The sequence below is a fragment of the Podarcis cretensis genome (genome assembly GCF_951804945.1).
Source record: "Podarcis cretensis genome assembly, chromosome: 9".
Taxonomy (NCBI): domain Eukaryota; kingdom Metazoa; phylum Chordata; class Lepidosauria; order Squamata; family Lacertidae; genus Podarcis; species Podarcis cretensis.
This window is the reverse complement of record NC_137178.1, coordinates 37,910,005-37,928,462: the sequence shown is the minus strand read 5'-3', so window position 1 is coordinate 37,928,462 and position 18,458 is coordinate 37,910,005. Positions and strand designations below refer to the sequence as shown.

The 18,458-nt window shown below is 39.5% G+C and overlaps 1 protein-coding gene across 2 annotated transcripts in view; it reads left to right on the top strand.

Moving 5' to 3' along the window:
• FREM3 (FRAS1 related extracellular matrix 3) overlaps positions 1–18,458 on the top strand; it is an 85,503-nt gene that overhangs the window by 44,849 nt on the left and 22,196 nt on the right. For both annotated transcript variants that reach the window (XR_013842110.1, XM_079989469.1), the window contains exons 6-9: positions 4,052–4,303; positions 15,873–16,022; positions 17,060–17,269; positions 17,672–17,869. Coding sequence is in view for 1 of the 2 variants with exons in the window: in XM_079989469.1 (XP_079845595.1) it covers positions 4,052–4,303; positions 15,873–16,022; positions 17,060–17,269; positions 17,672–17,869 (810 nt within the window). In the remaining variant the exon portion in view is untranslated. The remainder of the gene's footprint in view (positions 1–4,051; positions 4,304–15,872; positions 16,023–17,059; positions 17,270–17,671; positions 17,870–18,458) is intronic.

Here is an 18,458-nt window from a genome sequence, read left to right as displayed (position 1 = left end):
ATCACCGGATTTTCTCCAGAGGGTTGGAGCAGCCCCCATAACAGATTTAGAGGGAAGAGAGATGAGGAGAACATTCTATTGCATGAGGCTGGAGGTGTTTACTTGGTCTGAGGTGGGTTTGCACTTTCCCTGAAAGTCCAGTTTCACAGCTTGGGTGTGATTTCGGACATGGTGCTAACTGCGGAAGCGCAGGTGGTGTCTAGGGGTGCTTTCTGCCATCTTCAACTGCATGCCAGCCTATCTGAAGATGTTGAACCTTGCTTCTGTTGTAAGTGCTCCAGTGACTTCCAGGTTATACTTCTGTTATGCATTGTATGTCATGCCACCTATGAAGATAGTTTGGAAATTTCAGCTAGTGGAGAATTCTGCCACTTGCCTACTGGTTTGAGCGCAGCAGGCAGAGTATGTTACACAAGTACTGAGCCAGCCACACCAGTTGTCAGTACGTTTTCAGGCCCAATTCAAAGTGCAGATGAAGACCATTAAAGCCTTAAATGGTTTAGGACCAGCTTACCTTAAGAACCACCTTCAGCCATATCATGCTGTCTGTACCTTAAGATGTGCTTCTGCAGCCCTGTTGAGATGCCTGCCTTTAAATTACAATTAGGTTGGTGTATAATGAAATCGAGCCTTTTCAGTGGTGCTCCCCAAATAATGGAATTCAAATCCAAGTGAGAGCAGGCAAGGCTTCCCCCCCCCCCAAAAAAAAAATTAAAATGGGCCTTTAGGATATATGCTTTTTTATCATGACCCTTGAGGGCTACTTAAGGTCTGTAAATTGGATGTTGTCTTTTAGACCTATCAGGGTTATTTTTCCTTTTACTGTATAGTATGCTAGTTTATGCAGCTTGGATGGAATTTTCTATTTTATTGGATACAGTATTTTAATGATTTTATTCTTGAATTTTTGTGGATTTGTATTGTATGCAGTTTTAAACTGCATGAGGGGCATGCTTTGCCTAAAAAGTGGTCTAACAGCCTGTTAAACAAACAGATGAACAAACAAATATAAATAGCTTTTACAATAATAATGCATTCATCCATTTCCAACATCGCATGAAGTTTGTTGACCCTCATTAATGATGAGGCTCTATTTTTTTCTACCAAGGAAGTCCTCTAGCAGCTGATCAGCTTGGGAGAGCCACAACCTGCATGGTCTGGAAGCATGAAAATGGAAGTGAAGTATTGGGTTCCCTGCATTTGGGATTCCCAAAGTTTTCTTTTTTAAGTCTTTTGCTTCTGTGTTGCCAGTCTTCGTTTGGTTTTTTCTCTTTCTTTCTTTCTTTCTTTCTTTAAAAAAAATAACCTTAGTGCCTTGCAGGAATCTTTTTGAAAGTCAAGAATTCAAAGGTCATATGTTATTTAATCAGTGAGTTATTACAGAGCCTTAATGCCATTTGCTCTTCCCATACTCCACCTTTTGTTGTTTACTGGCGCACAGAAAATCTTCAAGGGTGGCTTGGAATTTTGCAGCCTTGTAAGCTGCCAACATCTCTGGCTTTAACAAAACTAAGCATTTTGCTACCACACATTTGTGCAGTGATCCTAATTGTTGCTCTATACACTACTCTCAGTTCCTAAGTAAAATGAGTCAAAAGCCCCAAAGACCCACTTTTGACAGCACAACACACTCTATCTTCAAAAAGGCTATAGAATAGTTTCACTTGAGTATATCATGTCACTTGAGCATATATGATAACCTTATTTGACCGATCCTCTAGTTTGGGTATGATATAAACACTGCAGTTTGAGATTTGAATATCAGTCTCTTTGTACAGGGCTCAAACTATAATTCAGGAATATTGCATGTACTGGAAATATATATTTAAAGTATTAACATTTCAAACTTCAGAAACGAGCATCTTTAATGTTCTGAAATACATTTTATTTTTAGCAAACTGTTTGTGAAAGATATATTTAAAATAACTTTTATCCCTCTTACTGAGTGGAAAAACTAAATACCAATACCAGAGTCAATAAAATATCAAACTGTAAAATCCAGCTTAAAACTGAAAAAGTGATAATATAACAGCAAAGCAGCCATCCTAATAAATTTCCAGCAGAGTAAAGCAGTTTTGGTTTGGCACCTAAAATATAAAATGCAGTACCAAGCAAATATTTTTGTGCTGGGTGTTCCATAAGTTGAGTCCCTACTGCTCAGAGATCAGTATCCTCAGTAACAGGCCCCAGGGTGGGGCAGCAAGGCTTACCTGACCTGCAATCACCTGTGTTGCGTCTGCATACTGGGATAGAGGGAGGCCAGGGAGGTTTGTGTGTTGAAAATGCACTAACAGAGCCAGTCGTCTCCTACTAGTGCATTTGCACCATCCCAGCCTCACCACTACCTCCCTGCTCCCCCATTTCATCCCAGTATGCAGCAGTGATGCAGGCAACTAGCGGTAAGGTGAGCAGCACTGTCCCAGCCCATCATGCTGGATTGAGGTGACTCTCTTGTTTGCCACCTACCTAATGTTAGAAGGGGCCCTTGCACCCCTTCAGCAGAAGAATAATTTAACAGAATATGATTTTGAAAGCAAATATTCAAATATTCCATATTGGTTTTAAAGAGGATTTGACTCTTTTTGAATTGAGTCTTAAATGGCTTGTGAAAACCCTCTAGATTTTTGTCTTTGGCTGTCTACATATCATACATTTAAAACACATTTCAATGTGCTTTAGAAGTATGATGGGGGGAGGGGGATATTTTTTCTTATCAAGGTACTACATTGTGTACCAGATACACAGATTTATAGCTTTTACAATGAATTTAATTCTATTACAACAATGTTTGAATCTTGCTACATGTGGCTGCTTCAGGGGAAAGTTGAAATATGTATATAATAGTACACACAAATACCTTTGATTGTACATCTGCAGCTTCACTGATGGTAAGCATAATGTGACTTGGTAGAGCAGTGGTGCATGTAAAAAAGTATTTCAAAGACTAATATATCTTTCCGCAAGATAATGATAATTTTGGTGAAGCCAATTCATTTGCTATTGTGGCTATTAATTTGAAGATATTAAGACATACAGCAAGCAGTGACAAGAAAATAATTTATGTTGTTCAAACTATGAACCTTTTAGTGAAAAACTACAGTTGATCTCGCACACAGATTGATTTTGTTATACAGTACTGTGCTACACACAGCCAGATTTTCTGGTGGGGAGAGGTGTTCATAGCAAATTTAATGCATACCTTAAAAGATAAATGGTAACTAGTGCAGAATTTGACTGCTTTCCCTATTGCAATTTTCGTCCTTGTGACTTATCCTGCCTGTAATTTCAGTGAGTGTAATTTCTAACTTGGAAAAGAACATGTTTGACTTGTAAGAATTTCAGCATTCATAGTTGCAGAAGAAAAGTTGACTGTCACCTGATGAATGTTTGGAAACCAAAAGAAGAACAGAAAAACCCTTCTATGATTAAGAGCTCTTCTTATGGTTAATTCCATGAGACCAGGCATCTATTGTAGCCATATTTTCCTGCAAACATTGTTTGCTAGAAGCAAGGAAAATGGTAAAACTACAGGAAAGGCTCCACAGTTTGCAAATGCAAGAGATCCAAGTTTACCTCTGCCCAAGGATAGAAGGACCAAAGATGAGAAGGATGGTGGCTGGTCCTTTCAAAGGTTTCCACCACCCTGCTGCTTTGTGAGAGCCCAGTGAGCCACATGATATGTCGTTGCCCTCACAAAAGCTCGTGAGAAGCTCCTCCCCATTCCCAGTCCATGGCGGCCACTGGCCTGCCCCACAAGTAGTCTGGGCAGCGTTGATAAGCCCCTGAAACCAGCAAAAGTGGTTGCTTGGGGGATGAACCATAGCTGTGGAGAACAGGAAACTGGCACATTATGAAAAGTCATGATCATGTCATTCATATTAAGCAGAGAGAATGAGGGGGTTTTTAGGCTCATAACTAGTGGGGTTTTTATTTTTTAGAAAAAACTGAAGATTGGAGTTGGAGGGGAAAGGATGATTTAATATTCTGCTGCTCAAAGTTATTGTTCTCATCATTCTAATGCTTTTCATTCCTTTGCTACCCCCTTTTTTAGGATCTGCCACAGGCACGATTCCCTCCACTGTCTTGTCTTACTCAGACTACATTTCTCGTCCTGAAGACCATACTAGCCTCATTCGCTTTGACAAGGATGAGACGGAGAAAACCTGCCGTGTCATCATTATTGATGATTCGCTTTATGAGGAAGATGAAACTTTCAACGTCACATTAAGTATGCCAATGGGCGGACAAATTGGAACGGAATTCCCCAGCACCAAAGTAACCATTTTAGCTGACAGAGATGATGGTGAGTAGAAAGGTCCACATCAGAGACCTGCTTCATCAAACTTTATAGTACTAAGTGCATTTTTCATGTTTTTCTTATTTTAGCTAGATATATTATGATCAGGATTGAGGCCCTAGTCAAGTATTTCAGTAAGCTGTTCCTTGTTCCTGAATAACCCCATCCCACTTAGAAAATTCCACATTTTAGATAGAATTATATGCACTATATGTTATATTCTATGGAAACAAAATGGGTTAGTTCTGGATTGTGAGTTGAACCTAAGGCCTTATTGGAAGCAGCGTGAAATGATAGTCATGATTTCAGTTCCCATTCAGAAGAATGGGACATATGTGCAGCTAACCTCAACTGAATCCAACCCAATGATAACAATATGTTGCCTGGACTTGTTGCTTTTTAATTTGGATTTCTGTAATGTTGCAGCTGTGCACACTTATGGAAGTAAGCATCCTTCATCATTTCTATATTCCGCTTACTTCAAAGTGGCTGCATTGAAGATCAGGTTATAAGAATCCTTTTCTTTTCCTATTACAAAATGAAATTTCCAGACAACTCCTGTCTGAGGCGCATTTACAATTGGTTGGCTTTAGGGTTCTGTGAGTGGCAGAAAGCGGGGGGGGGGAGGCAGGGAGGACAACTTTTGCTAACTCCTCCTTCCCCATGCAATGACTTGTGGCCCCTGAAAAGTTGTTTGTAGATAGTGCAAGAGGAGGGAGGAATTAATGGCAGTTGCCTCCTCCCTCCTTTCTTCAGCAGAGGCTTCTGCTGGATCCCAGCATGGGAGGAACCCTGAATACAACACAATAAGTCTTATGAACCCCAAGCTGATGTGTGTTTTAAAAGATGAGACGTACGTTCATGTCTGTGAAGTGTCAATTAAAAATGCAAATTTATGCAGGTTAAAAAGTTGGTCAGTGTGCCATAATGCCAGAGGTTTGTAAAAGGATTTCGTAAGAATACAGAACTGGTTCTCGTTATGAAAGAAGGCTTTTAAATTCAGGTCTTTACAAAACAACGAGTTAATCCTTTTTCATTATCAACACTCTGAACAGGCTTTGTGTAATATCTAATGTGTAAGATCAGGAACAGTGCATTTATTCTTTTAATAGGTGTGAGTGTACATCAGTTCTCCTCATCCCCCCCGAGACTCTCAGCAGTGCCCATTAAATGATGGGCACTTAACTTCCTTGAACAATAAATATTTTGAGGCCGACTTTCTCTGTGCAAATATCAAAACCTACCACTTGGTTTTAAATGACATTTTGGTGTTAATTCAAACTAGAAAACAACTTTTTGATCAAATGCTGATTGCATACTCTCCAGAAATTCAAGGACTTGGGACAGATACTAGCAAACAAATAGGCTGAAAGACAATATTTTTGTTTCCTCAGCGGAGAAAGGAAGAGAATGGGCCAGAGAAATCCCCAGTGAGTGGAGTTAATCAAGCCATAATGGCCTTTTAACTAGACAGAACTTGTCCAAAGGCCATTATATTTTCCACTTGCATTGCATCCCTGCTTCTTTATCCTATCTTGCTTAACAGGAAAGCAGAATAAAGAGGGAATTAAGCCATTGTGAAAAGAAGAGAATTACTTTCTTTCCCAGACTTTGAAGGCCAGGGTTTCCTTGACTTCCTGAAAAGTCCACTTGGCAACAACGGATGAAGCAGCTTCCCATGCTGTGTACTTGTCTCAAAACTAACGACATTAATGGGCACAATAACTAATGTTCCACAGTGTGTTTCTTATCTCAACTTGTATTGGCGTCAGGATAGTCTGCTTGTCTGACTTCGGCATAGAGCTGTCTGTCTTCTGTTTCATTTGTGCACAGTATTAAGCATGTAAGTAGTTCAGCTGACCAGTTGTGGGTTTCAGTGCTTTGCTTAAAGTGAGGCAACTGTTAAAAGCGCTTACAAGTGTTTTCTGGATTACTGTATTCTTAAAAAAACCTATTTGGCATGTAGGATTTTCTTTGGAGAGGAATCTTCTGAGTGCAGGCATTTGCAGGGGAACTCCAGCAGTTCTGAGCCATGTTGGACAAACATGAAAAAGCTTCTTTCATTTTGGAGTGTGGAGCTACGTGAGTGCATTGGGGAGGGAGCATGAAGACAATTGAAGGAACAGAAAATAAATTCAGTAATAGACTAACAAGGATTGAGGACATATTGCTGCTATAGATAAAATGTTGAAATAGTAGGTAAGCAATATAGAAGACGAAAGGTTAAAAACAACTGAAGCTAAAACAGGAAAATTTAGATGAGACCTTCAGGCTACTTGAAAAAAATCTTATATGGGAAAAGGAACAGGGGATAAGGTACAAAACTAGGAAATGATATTTGGATTAGAAGTATGGAAAGTGGCAATATGCTAGCATACTTGGAAGATTTGCTTATGTATTGTGTTAGACCGAACGCAAATGAAGATATCAAGACTGTTAAAGGGTTGGAAATAGGAAGTAACCCAAATATATAGTAATAACATTTCAGAAATGCATATCAAAGCATAGAGTAGCAGTAGCCCTTTTTATTATCCAAAACTTGCAGCAAAAGGTTTATCTGTACTTATCGTTCCTTTCCCACATCACATTTTCTTTAAAAGGAGAAAACTTTGATTATTTTTTTTTACTTATGGTTAAGAGTTGTTAGATAGATCTTTCAAGTAAAGGACTTCATGAAGGGTACATTTTCACTGCTAAAAAAAGATGTGAAGATTAGTCTGTTCACACACAAAGTAACAGAGAGATTAGTTAGAAATTCAGATAAGTGGAGGGAGGGAAAATTAATAGTGGCAGAAGATTTTAATGAGTGATAAATGAAAAATTAGACAAATCAAATTAGTATTCAAGTTGTGCACATCTTCCTAAAGTGTTCCAACATATCCAGCTAAGAAATGACATGTGTTTGGCAAATCTCAAATGAAGATTAAATTAATTATGCATACTATTCATGCCATTATAATTCATACTAGAAAGTAGGTTTTTTTTCCACTTGCATGTTATTTCAAACATAAAAACAGCCAAGATTGGGAATAAGATTTATGTCAGCTATATAGTAATCAAAGGAATGAGTCTGGAAACTGAAGAGGTTTTTGTTTTCTTTTGTTAAAAAAGGGTAATTGGAGATTGAATAATAATGTTACAAAACAGAGATGTTATAAATTAACATACTTTATGTTGTAGAGGAAGTAAGGCTGCCCACTGTGTCCTTGGTACTTAATTGCCATTCTCAGTTTGCACATCTTTCTAAACCATGGTTTAGTGACACATGAAGAAGTCACAGCATGCCTTGGAGCCTCATGCAGTTGGGAGAAACCTTGAGCAGCTTTTCTCTTCCTCTGAATCTCAACTTGAAATGTCATCTGGACAAGGGATCTTGGCTTGAAACAAACTCTGGTCACTTTCAAAACTTCAAACTGTGGTTTCTGAAACTGGAACAACACAACAATCCAACCTTAAAAGTGAAACTTAAAACTGCCCAAGTCCTCCTCCTCACTGTGAATGGGTGGGGACGTGAGCCCTGAAGTCAGGGCAGGTCAATTCCTGCTTGTGCACATCTTGCTAAACATAGTTTAGTGTGATCTGCAAATTAGTCTTGCATGTCAGTGTTGAAAACAGAGGGAAAATAATTTAAATTGGATAATTAAGTTGGAAAACTGAACAACAGAATATAATTATCAGCTTGACAGATTAGGCGGTGTTAGAAAAGAGAGCAGAACTTTGGATAAGGAAAAATTTATCTCATGGCAGTGTTTATAGATAAATACAGAAATTTATCATAAAGTATTTATCACAGATTTTTTTGTGGCGGTGGCATTTTACAAATCCATTATGATGAGATTTGTGCACAGATATTGTCAGTAAAATAAACTTTAAGAGTGTTTACAGTAGTATAAATATACATTCCACTAGAGGTATTGTTTACAAAGTTCACTGCAGTTTTCTTCTTTGTGCTAGAGTCAAGTCCAGCCTTTGTTGACCTGGTTCCATGCTGTTGGGGGCTGATGAGAGTAGGTACCAGGTTGACAAAAACTGGCTGGCACAAGGAGGAACAATGAATGAACATTGTTAATTGCCTTTTCATTATTGAGGCAGGCCAGGTTTAAATACCCCAGAAGCGGACTAGAGTGAAACCTTTTGGCTCAGTTGGGACTGCCCCCTGGGTAGAGCCCTGCATCCAGCCTGGCTGTGATTGGCCAGATGTTGGACAGGCTAGCATCCACTTCCCAGGCCAGCGTGAGGCCAGTTTGGAGTCGCTCCGGCCTGGGAAAACATCTTCTGCCATGTTCCACACTGGATCATGGTGCAAAGCAGGCACCATCCCACAAAGGCACCAGACCTTGAAGGTTAAGTGTCACTGTAAATTGCCTTTGCATTATTTTTATATTTTAAAAACTGTATTTGCTTATAAAATTATTTCTAAAATATCCACTGTAAAATATTTGTGCTGCGTCGTGTTAGTGAAATCTACAAAACTGTGTATGGCTTGATCTTTTTCCTGGGCGTATCAGTTCTGCAACAGAAAGAGAAATAAATTCAGCTGTTGTCACCTAACTAATGTTCTAAGGTTTATTGAAGGAGAGAAAGCTATAGAACTGCAATTATTTCCACATGGTGTCTGAGTGGTGGCTGAGGGAGAGAAAAAAATTGTTCTGAGAGAAGACAATACTGTAATTCAGAGAGATCATTATCTGATACCCATCTGTCATTCACTCAACAATAAAGTAATTATACATAGTATTTCCTTTCTGTAAATCTGGTATTAGAGCTTGAAAGAGATAATATTAAGTGGTAAAAAACCCCAACCTTGAATAAAAACTAAATTTAAAGTGAAGATTAAAATGCTTGGAATATCATGTTTCTTTGCTCTATCTGGGCAGGAAAACAGTATATTTGGATCTGATGGACCTTGACATCTAAGTAGGAAATCATATGGAAATTCAGATGTGAGATCTCTATCAATTATTAACACCGGATTGCTAAACTGGGCTGTTCAGTATTGCCACTGATCCTATTATGCCATTTCAATGCATTTCAAATTGAGGGCAGCTGAATGCAGGGAAAGGAGCTCTGAACAATGGCAGCAGTCGCTCCCAAGATCCCAAAATTTATCCTGTTTCCCAAGCATCTAATGCCTCCTTATGGGGATCAACACAGAAGTGAGAAATGGCTGCGTGCACACACCGTACATTTAACTCTCACACCCCTGAAACCGGGGAACCATAATTTGTTAAGGTTGCTGGGAACTGAAGCCTTGTGAGGAATAAGCTGCAATCTCCCACCACCCATTTAGGGTTTTTGTTCAAACAATTTTTTTGTACTTCTTCAAACTTTAGACCCTCATGATACCTTCCTCTTGCATGTGGGTGATGATGTTTGAGCTGCATGAAGACTCACACTTGGAGAATGTGTTTGCTATTGGTATATATAGCATGGCATTGGTTTTTTAAGTTAGGGAGCACACTTTAAGTCCTAGTTTCTTTGAGTTTTGTTCTCGTCTTTCATTTTGACAATGTGCAGCAACTCACACTGTTGGGCATTAGACTATGGAAGGACATGGATTCCGGATTCTGAGAGCGATGTGCTGCCAACCTGCTCTCCTGGACAGATGTCAGGGGAAGCCACTTTTGTGTGTTCACAGCAGAAACTGGTTCTGCATTGTGAAGGTTGACAGGAAATCAGTGATATTACAAACATACTACAATTGTTACTCCTTTTTTCTTAAAGTCATGAATATACATTTGATTTTATAAATGCACGTGCAATGTTTTTTAAACATTTCTAAAGTATCAAGAATGATCAAAACAGGCTGCTGAATCATGATTCATTGCACCCCACTCTCAAAGGTGATGGAAATCTGGGCTTGACCTGCAGGAGGGGAAAGCACACAGCAAGTTTTACACCTTTGTACAGTATGCACCATTTAGCTTCTCTCCCTGCCACCTCCTTCCCCAGCCTAATGGGTATATTGCAGGTCAAGAGCCTAAAAAACTGGTCAGGAAACCATGAGTATCAATTGTATGGGCTGCATGCAAGGGTCTCCATTTGTCCCTGATGAACAGTTGATGGGGCCAGAAAGTAGAGTAAGCTACAGGTGTCTAGGCTAAAGTCAATACAGGCATACCTCAGATATATTGTGAGTTCGCTTCATGCCACTGCAATAAAGCAAATAATGCAATTAAGCAAGTAACACATTTTTGTTTGTTTGTTTCCCATTGCATATCAAAGTTATGTTTACATTATACTGTGGTCTGTTAAATGTGCAATAGCATTACGTTTTACAAAAACAATGTACATACCTTAATTAAAAAAAACGCTTTAATGCTAAAAAATGCTAACCATCACCTGAGCCTTCAGCAAGTCATAATCTTTTTCTGATGCAGGGTCTTGCCTGCAGCTGCGCCCATGTCCTTATAAGGTGCAGCAGAAGTTGCTTTGCAGCAAGGACAGGTTTCTGCATCCTTGTCTCCAAGTCCTTCAATTTGTTTTTGCTTTTTTAAAAAAAAAACGCAATATTTTTGAAGAGCAGTAAAGTGGTGTGAAATAAAATGAGGTATACCTGTATAAATACTTGATCCAACTGGAGTTCTGCATATTGGTGAGGCAGATTCATGCTATTGCAAGGACAGCAAACCAAAGGTTCTGTCAGTATATTCATGAATGTTCCGCATTAAATTCTTTTAAGTAAGACATGTGCTTGATAAAGGAAATGCTTAAATTGAATTTCAAAAGGTAATCAGTGACCTGTTGATCTGTAACATCACAGGTGCCAGCTGTTGATGATTCCTTTTTTAAAAAAGCTTCATAAACAGGTAGTCAAGACAAAAAGCCAATCCTTTGATCTTGGTTTTCTAGATACGGCTGAATAGTATGGCATTTGCAGCAAGCCCTTGATCATACACTAGTAGTAAACTGTGGGTTCTGTGTTATTTTCTTGTTCTTCAGAAGCATGCCTTCTGATCATGTGTAGCTGAACAAAGGATCCAGTTGTACGGTAATGCGCTTTGAAGACAGAGATGCAAACAACTTGTGATTTTATAAGGAAGCGGAAATCTTACCATGGTTCTCTACTACAGGAATGTTTAAGTGGCATGGCAGGTAGAACAGGTTTTGGGTCCAGTGCTTATGTTTTTAAATAAGGGAACAACAAGGTTATCCAGATAGCCTGAGTAAACACAGTAAAGTCTTCTCTGAGGAAAACAGAAATAGATTTTAAATTAACCGCTGGCTCAAAAGATTTCACTGCCATAAAAAAAATGCTGAGTTAGCTTAAGAAACTGTATGTATTTGTGGATGATACTAAGTAAATAAAAGGATTTTAGGGGAAAGGCATTACCTTCTTTGTTATAGTTGCTGCTTCATTAGCTTACATATTTCAGAGCAGTGTAACTTTTTCAGTTTTTTTCCTTTTTAATTTACAAACATTGTTATCTGCTGATAAATTTCCTCATAAAGAAATGTTTGAAAATGTGTTTAAAATAGCTTGTTTTTAAAATTAAAATAGAACATTGTATATTTATATATGCATATAAGCAGTATCAAATCTTGCATAGGGTTAATGTTTATGATTCTATAAAGGTGTTCCCTTCTAACCAAGGTGGAATCTAGAAACATATATAAAACGCTGTGATTTTTTTTTTTAAAAAAGTGATTTTTTGGGGGGGGGAAGTTTTGAAAAATATATTCAATTTGCCATAGCTCACCATCACCATCTAGTGTCACATTTGTATAATGCACTTTGCAACACACTTAAAATGTTTCATTTGTAGCTGTATAGCAGAGTCCCAAGCTTTGCTAGAGGCAGAGGAGAAAAGTGAGTGCTAAATTACAAAAGCAACCTCAGTCTCTTGTTCTTCTCCTTCTGACACCATTTCTGCTATTGGATGTGTGCTCGTTAAAGCATTAGTGGCAATTGTTTCACAATCTGGCCACCTACTTAAGGAAATTGTTGAGCGAGAAAAGTCTTTAAAGGCTCTTATTATTTATCCTATTTGCTGTGGCCTGTCTTTGAAAGATTGTTCTAGAGATACCATGGGCAGAAGAAGTTCATGTGGAATATTTCACTGCCATAAGAAAATTGACTTCATTGTTACTGGACTCCCTTATTGTAAAAATTTCCTGGCTTTATTTATTTTGCATTATTGGCTTTGCTTGGTAGAGATGGAAAATGAAGAACAAGAAAAGCACATATTTTCTCTTCTGACTGGGGTGTAGCTCTAGCTACACGGGTTGTTGTCTTGCCAAGAGAGAAAAGGAGATATGTTAGATAGGCCTCTGTTCTCTTCCAGTTATTAGTGGGTTCCGCCTCAAAGCTTGCTGGCAGTGTGTTTAGGTCCATCTAGCAAGAGTGGATTATATTTCAGAGACAAGTGATTAAATCCCTGTAATAACTGAGGCGTGACTAGGGTCATGTTCTGAAGGCCTCCAGTCATGTCTGTTTAGTAGTCTCCTAATTAATTTTTGTATGAATGGGAAGAGTAACTGTATTTAATTAAAATGTTGAGGATGCTATATAATGGCTCCCGCGCTGCTCTTTTTAGTTTCTGTGCACAAACTGTACTCTGAGGCATGCACACTTTGTGCTTAATTCATTAAGCAACAGGAACTGTTACTATTGAGCCACCATTGTTTTCTAGTGGTGCTTACAGTGGGTGTCCCAGGACAGCCCCACTAAAAGGAACAGAAGTTGCACCAGTGGCAGTGCTGTGGTGGACAAACAGTATATACATAACAAAAGAAACTGGGGGGTTTTCCGGCATCATTGATGTCTTGACCACACTTGCAAGGTTGGCTGGTCATCTGTCATGTATGATCTAATTGAGATTCCTACATTGCAGGAAGTTCGACTTACATGGCCCTCAAGGTCCCTTCAAACTCTACACTTCTATGATTGTGTGCTTCTTCTATTATATCCTATTATGGCTTGGGCTCTCTCGTGATTGGCACACCACAGGGGGTGGGGGTTGAAAATAGGGGATTGTACTCATAAACTTTAGATATTATGTGCAGGTGCTTCGTTACAGTTACACTAATGCAAATGCTGGGAGGGAGTTGCCATTTGGGAGAATGATCTGAGAGTGAGATCAGGATCTGGCCCTGTGCCCACAAATATTTATATAAATATATTTATTCTGAAACGTATTTATGGCATGGATCTTAATTGCCGAGGGCTGCACAAATGAAAATATGTGCAACATAAATATCTCACGGCATATGTGCATAGCAACAGAAACACAGACATTTATATACCAACAGCTGTTCATTGCAATTTGCAACATGGTTTGAAGCAGCTTATCACTATTTGAAAGTAGCAATTCCTTTGCCTCTGATTTCTTATTTTGTCCCTTGTTTGGTTTGCTAAATCACAGAAAGCTAAATATTGCAGACACTTGGAGACAGGCAAAATATCCAGTGAGGCAAATTTGTAGTATTTTTCTCACCCAAATTGGCACTAATATTGTGAATGTGTTAGCACCACTAATCATAGCGTTGTTGGGCAGGGACTGTATTATATTCCACCAGCAAACTTAGGTGTGCTGATAAGGTAAGGTCTGCAATTAGAGTTTAGGTATTTCCCTTTCCATCTTCACAATGTGACAGATCTCACTGATCTGATAGGATGTAAGGAACATTTTCTTTATACATTTTGTGAGAGAACTGGATTGTCTCATATTATGACTTGGGTCAAGGCTGAGCTGAAAGTAGTTGTCAGAGGTGATCCAGAAGCCAAGAACTGAATGAGAAGTCAGACCTGAGCGACCAAGCTAGGAATTGGATCTCAGGAACAATGCCAGCAGTCAGTGACAAGGAATGCAGGGTTTGGTTGGGGACACCAGGAAGACCTTGATGCTCAGAGAAGGTCCCTGTCCAAACAAAGAGAGTGCAATGTTGAGCTTGGATGGGTGGGGTCAAGTTGACAGCTCACTACACGGGGCAGCTGCACAGCGCCCTGTGGATAGCTCACTTGGTAGAACATGAGGCTCTCAATCTCAGGGTGGTGGGTTTGAACCCCGTGTTGGGCAAAAGATACCTGCATTGCAGGGGATTGGATCAAAGGGCCCTCAGGGTCCCTTCTAGCTCTTTGATTCTATGAAAGCTGCTGGTTCTAGTCCGGGCAGCTGTTACCACTTAGCCAATATTATCACTGTGCCTGGAAGAGCATCTATTGGATCTGTAAAGAATATAAGCATCAACCATGGAAGCAGGTTTATAGACCTTTAACTATGTGTGCTTCCAGACGTATGTTTATTATGGGATTAGAGCTGTGTTTTTTATCATCATACACACAAAATAAGCAGCAAAGTGCTAACCTGTATTCTCACCCCCATTTAATCCAGATTTATGCTTTCTTCAGAAAATCCAATTAAGTTTAAAGTAAGCCTGTCGCCAGTTATAATTGGTGACATCTCCCATTTGTAGTATTCATCTCCTGTCAAGAAGCACCCTGAGTTTGGAGAAAGAGTCCCCTCCCCATGTTTTATTTAAGTATCTACTGACAAGCAAACTCCAGTTGGTGAGGAGATGGTTTGGCAATCTTTGCCATTATTGCCTCCTGGGTGGTCAGCTCACAGCTGAACCAGCGGCCTATGGCGAAGTGCTGTGTTGTGCAAACGGTTAGGCTAAGAGACGTTCCATCTCCTGCAGTTGTCCGGTATCTGTGGGTTTGTCCACAGTCTTGTCTCCCCTGCTGTCACCCCTGGAAATATCCCCTCTTTGTGCATAAAAGTGCCTAAATATTGAGGTGCGAGCCAGGCAATCATAGCAGAGTGAGATGAAAAGTGAATGTGTGACTTTACAGAGAGTACTGTTTCCAGACACACTCTCTGTAGGTGACTGGCCCAGTACTTCAGAGCTGTTGTTCCCTACAAAATATATACTTCACTTTTTAATACCCGATCACCAGTTAAATCAATTTTAAAGGTTTTTAGAGTGCTTCAGGCTAGGAAAACCAAAGTAAGCATCCTCAAGCAGGACTGACACAATTGTTGTCTGTATGAAGATAGAGGAGCTGCCTTGAGGGCTGCATTGGAACTAAGCAGAATATCAATTTAAAAACTAAGTCCAAAGGCTGCTGTATTCACTGTGTTAGACAAAGTATAATGAAATTGCATTTAATTGAAAACGAAGACATTCCCCATCCACCTGCCCAGCTAATTAATGTGCTGAGCTGCTAAATTAGGGTTAGTTTCAGTCAGTCTTGTGATGTTTGATCTCTTACACTAAACAATGGGGTGACTACTTAAGCCCATTTTCACTCTGGCCATTTCCCTGACCTGATTTGTAACTTTTGGGATTCACCCTGATAAAAGGCAAGTTTTCACTTTGAGGAATGAAGAATAATACCATGTGTATAGTAAATAAAGGACTCTATTTTGGCAACAAGTTTTGTTAATTGCCAAAAATCATTTTTTTCCTTTGGTTGCGTAGTTCTAACTCATTTTACTTACAAGAGATTTCCCTAAAAGGATTGCCCTGTTGATTCATTTGTTTGCACGTTACAGGTTTGTTACCTGATCACTGTCTTTTGGGAAATTGATGAGCTCTTATCTCTTTTCTCCTTTTTATGTTCTGCATCTAGAACCTGCTTTTTACTTTGGTGACACAGAATATCATGTGGCTGAGAGTGCTGGCCACATCGAAGTTCGTGTTTGGAGAACTGGAACTGACCTGTCTAAAGCAGCCACTGTCACTGTGCGCTCCAGGAAAGCAGAACCATTATCTGCAGAAGGTGAATTAATTTTTCCAAGAGGCATTACTGATGTGCTGTATCTCAGCATTGATCTCTGCCCTGTGCAAATGTCATCTTTAAGTCCAGATATGTTTGCACTGTGCATTATTCAAACATATGCAGATTTTCCCAGGAAAATCTCAGCATGCATTTTCAATAAATAGCTGCCCAGAATACTCCCCAACAGTTTCCTTCAGACATTCTGATTCCAGAGTGTGGAATTATGGGCAAAACTATAAGAGAACTGAATATTTTTATTTTTAGAGTGCAACTGAGGAATTTAATTGGTTTAATCCAACTAACCTAAGAATAATAATAAGACAAAAATCTGATTTGCTAAAAATAAATGTAAGGGTTAATCATTGTTAATGAGCTGCACTAAAAGCTACTAAAGAGCTTGCAGATTTATTATCATCCTCTGCCTATAATCTTTGAAAATTATTGGAAAATAGGTGAGGTACCTGCAGAGTGGAGGCAGGCAAATGTTATCCCCATCTTCAAAAGCAGGGTGAAAGAAGACTCAGGTGACCAACCAGTCAGCTTAACGTTGATTCCAGGAAATGTCCTAGAACAGATAATGAAACGGCTGGTCTATGAGCACTTAGAACCAAGCCCGGTGAAGAACTGTTGAGGGAGTTGGGTATGTTCAGCCTCGGAAAGAGAAGACTGAGGAGATATCATGGCCGTCTTCAAATAACTAAAGATGGAAGATGGAGCAAGCTTGTTTTCTCCTGCTCTGGAGGGTAAGACCCAAATCAATGGCTTCCAAGTTACAAGAAAGGAGATTCTAACGAAACATCAGGAAGACTTTTCTGATGGTAGGAGCTATTTGACAGTGGAACAGACATCCACAAGAAGTGGTGGACTCTCTTTGTACCTTTTTAAGCAGGTGTTGGGTGGTCCCCTGTCATGCATGATTTAGTTGAGATTCCTGCAAAGCAGGGAGTTGGATAAAATAAAATAAATATTAATTTAATAAGACAGTTGTAAAATCTAATGGATGTGATTTGAAATAGTCCCTCTTGCTTCTTATGTAGCTGGAGTTGATTACGTTGGCATTAGCCGAAACCTGGATTTTGTACCTGGTGTAAATATGCAAACTTTCCGTGTGACCATCTTGGATGATTTAGGACAGCCTGTCCTTGAGGGACCAGAAAAGTTTGAACTTGTTCTACGAATGCCCATGAATGCAGGGCTTGGGGAACCAAGCAAAACCACCATTTTCATCAATGATACCATCACTGATTGTAAGTGCTATAGATTCTACAACCTTTCAATTGCCTAGAAAATTCACTAAGGGGAAAGTTGTTTGTGGCTGCAATCCCAAACACATTCATTAAGTCCCATTGAACACAGTGTGGCTTACTTCCAAGTAAACATGCATAGGAACTGCTGCGGTTTCCACATTCGTGCTCCCAGCACACACACACACACACACCCCTAATTATATTATGCACACACATATGCACATCAGTAATCCTGTGTAACTGTTGATATGAACTTAACGTTTTAACTTTTCCCCAGTATGAATGTAAGAGAAAGGTGATGAATTACAGTGAAATGGCCCCATATGAATCTGAATCATAGGTGATCATAGCGAGATATAAAAAGACTAACTCATGATGCTGGAATGCTTCCCTCCCCTCTAGTACCCAAAGTCCAGTTCAAGGAACCTGTATACACAGTGAATGAAAAAGATGGGCAACTGGCAGCTATAATTTACCGTAGTGGTGATGTTAATCATAAATCTACAGTCCGCTGCTACACCCGCCAAGGCTCTGCCCAGGTTATGATGGACTATGAAGAGAGACCAAACACTGATGACTCTGTAGTGGTCTTCCTCCCAGGTAAGGTCTCATCCTTAGAAAGCAAGAGTTTCCCTTGCAAGGAAGCTATTGCATTTTCAAAATTTATCATGAAAGGGCTTGTTTTTATTTATAACTGACCAAAGTTTGTAGCAACTAAGGGTTGTTCCAGGCTTCCTTTTTTTATTGTGCATTCGTGACAGTATCTGTACCAGGGCAGTTAGACGAAATCCTTTTTTCAGTGATAATTTGCAGTTGCAAAAGTTTCAAGTTCCAGTTGATGCATGTTCTGTACCTTCTGATGAAAAACTGCAACCTATACCACAAATGTTGTTGCTTTGTCCTGCTCCTGTTGTGCTGTACTGCAAGAGCACCCCTCCAGATGCCAATAATGTGACAGCAATGAGGAAGCATCACAGAACAACCAGGAAAGCAAAATTATGTCGCCCAATATAAATCCACTACTAATGCACTTCTGTTGTGTTAGTAACATGTTACACACACAAAACCCCTGCTAGTCTAAAGGGGCCCTAAGTCTGCAATCCTATACATGCACATACCAGGGAGTAAATCCCATTGAATTCAGTTGTGCTTGCTTCAGATTAAGCATTCAGCTCAGTTTTGTTGTTGG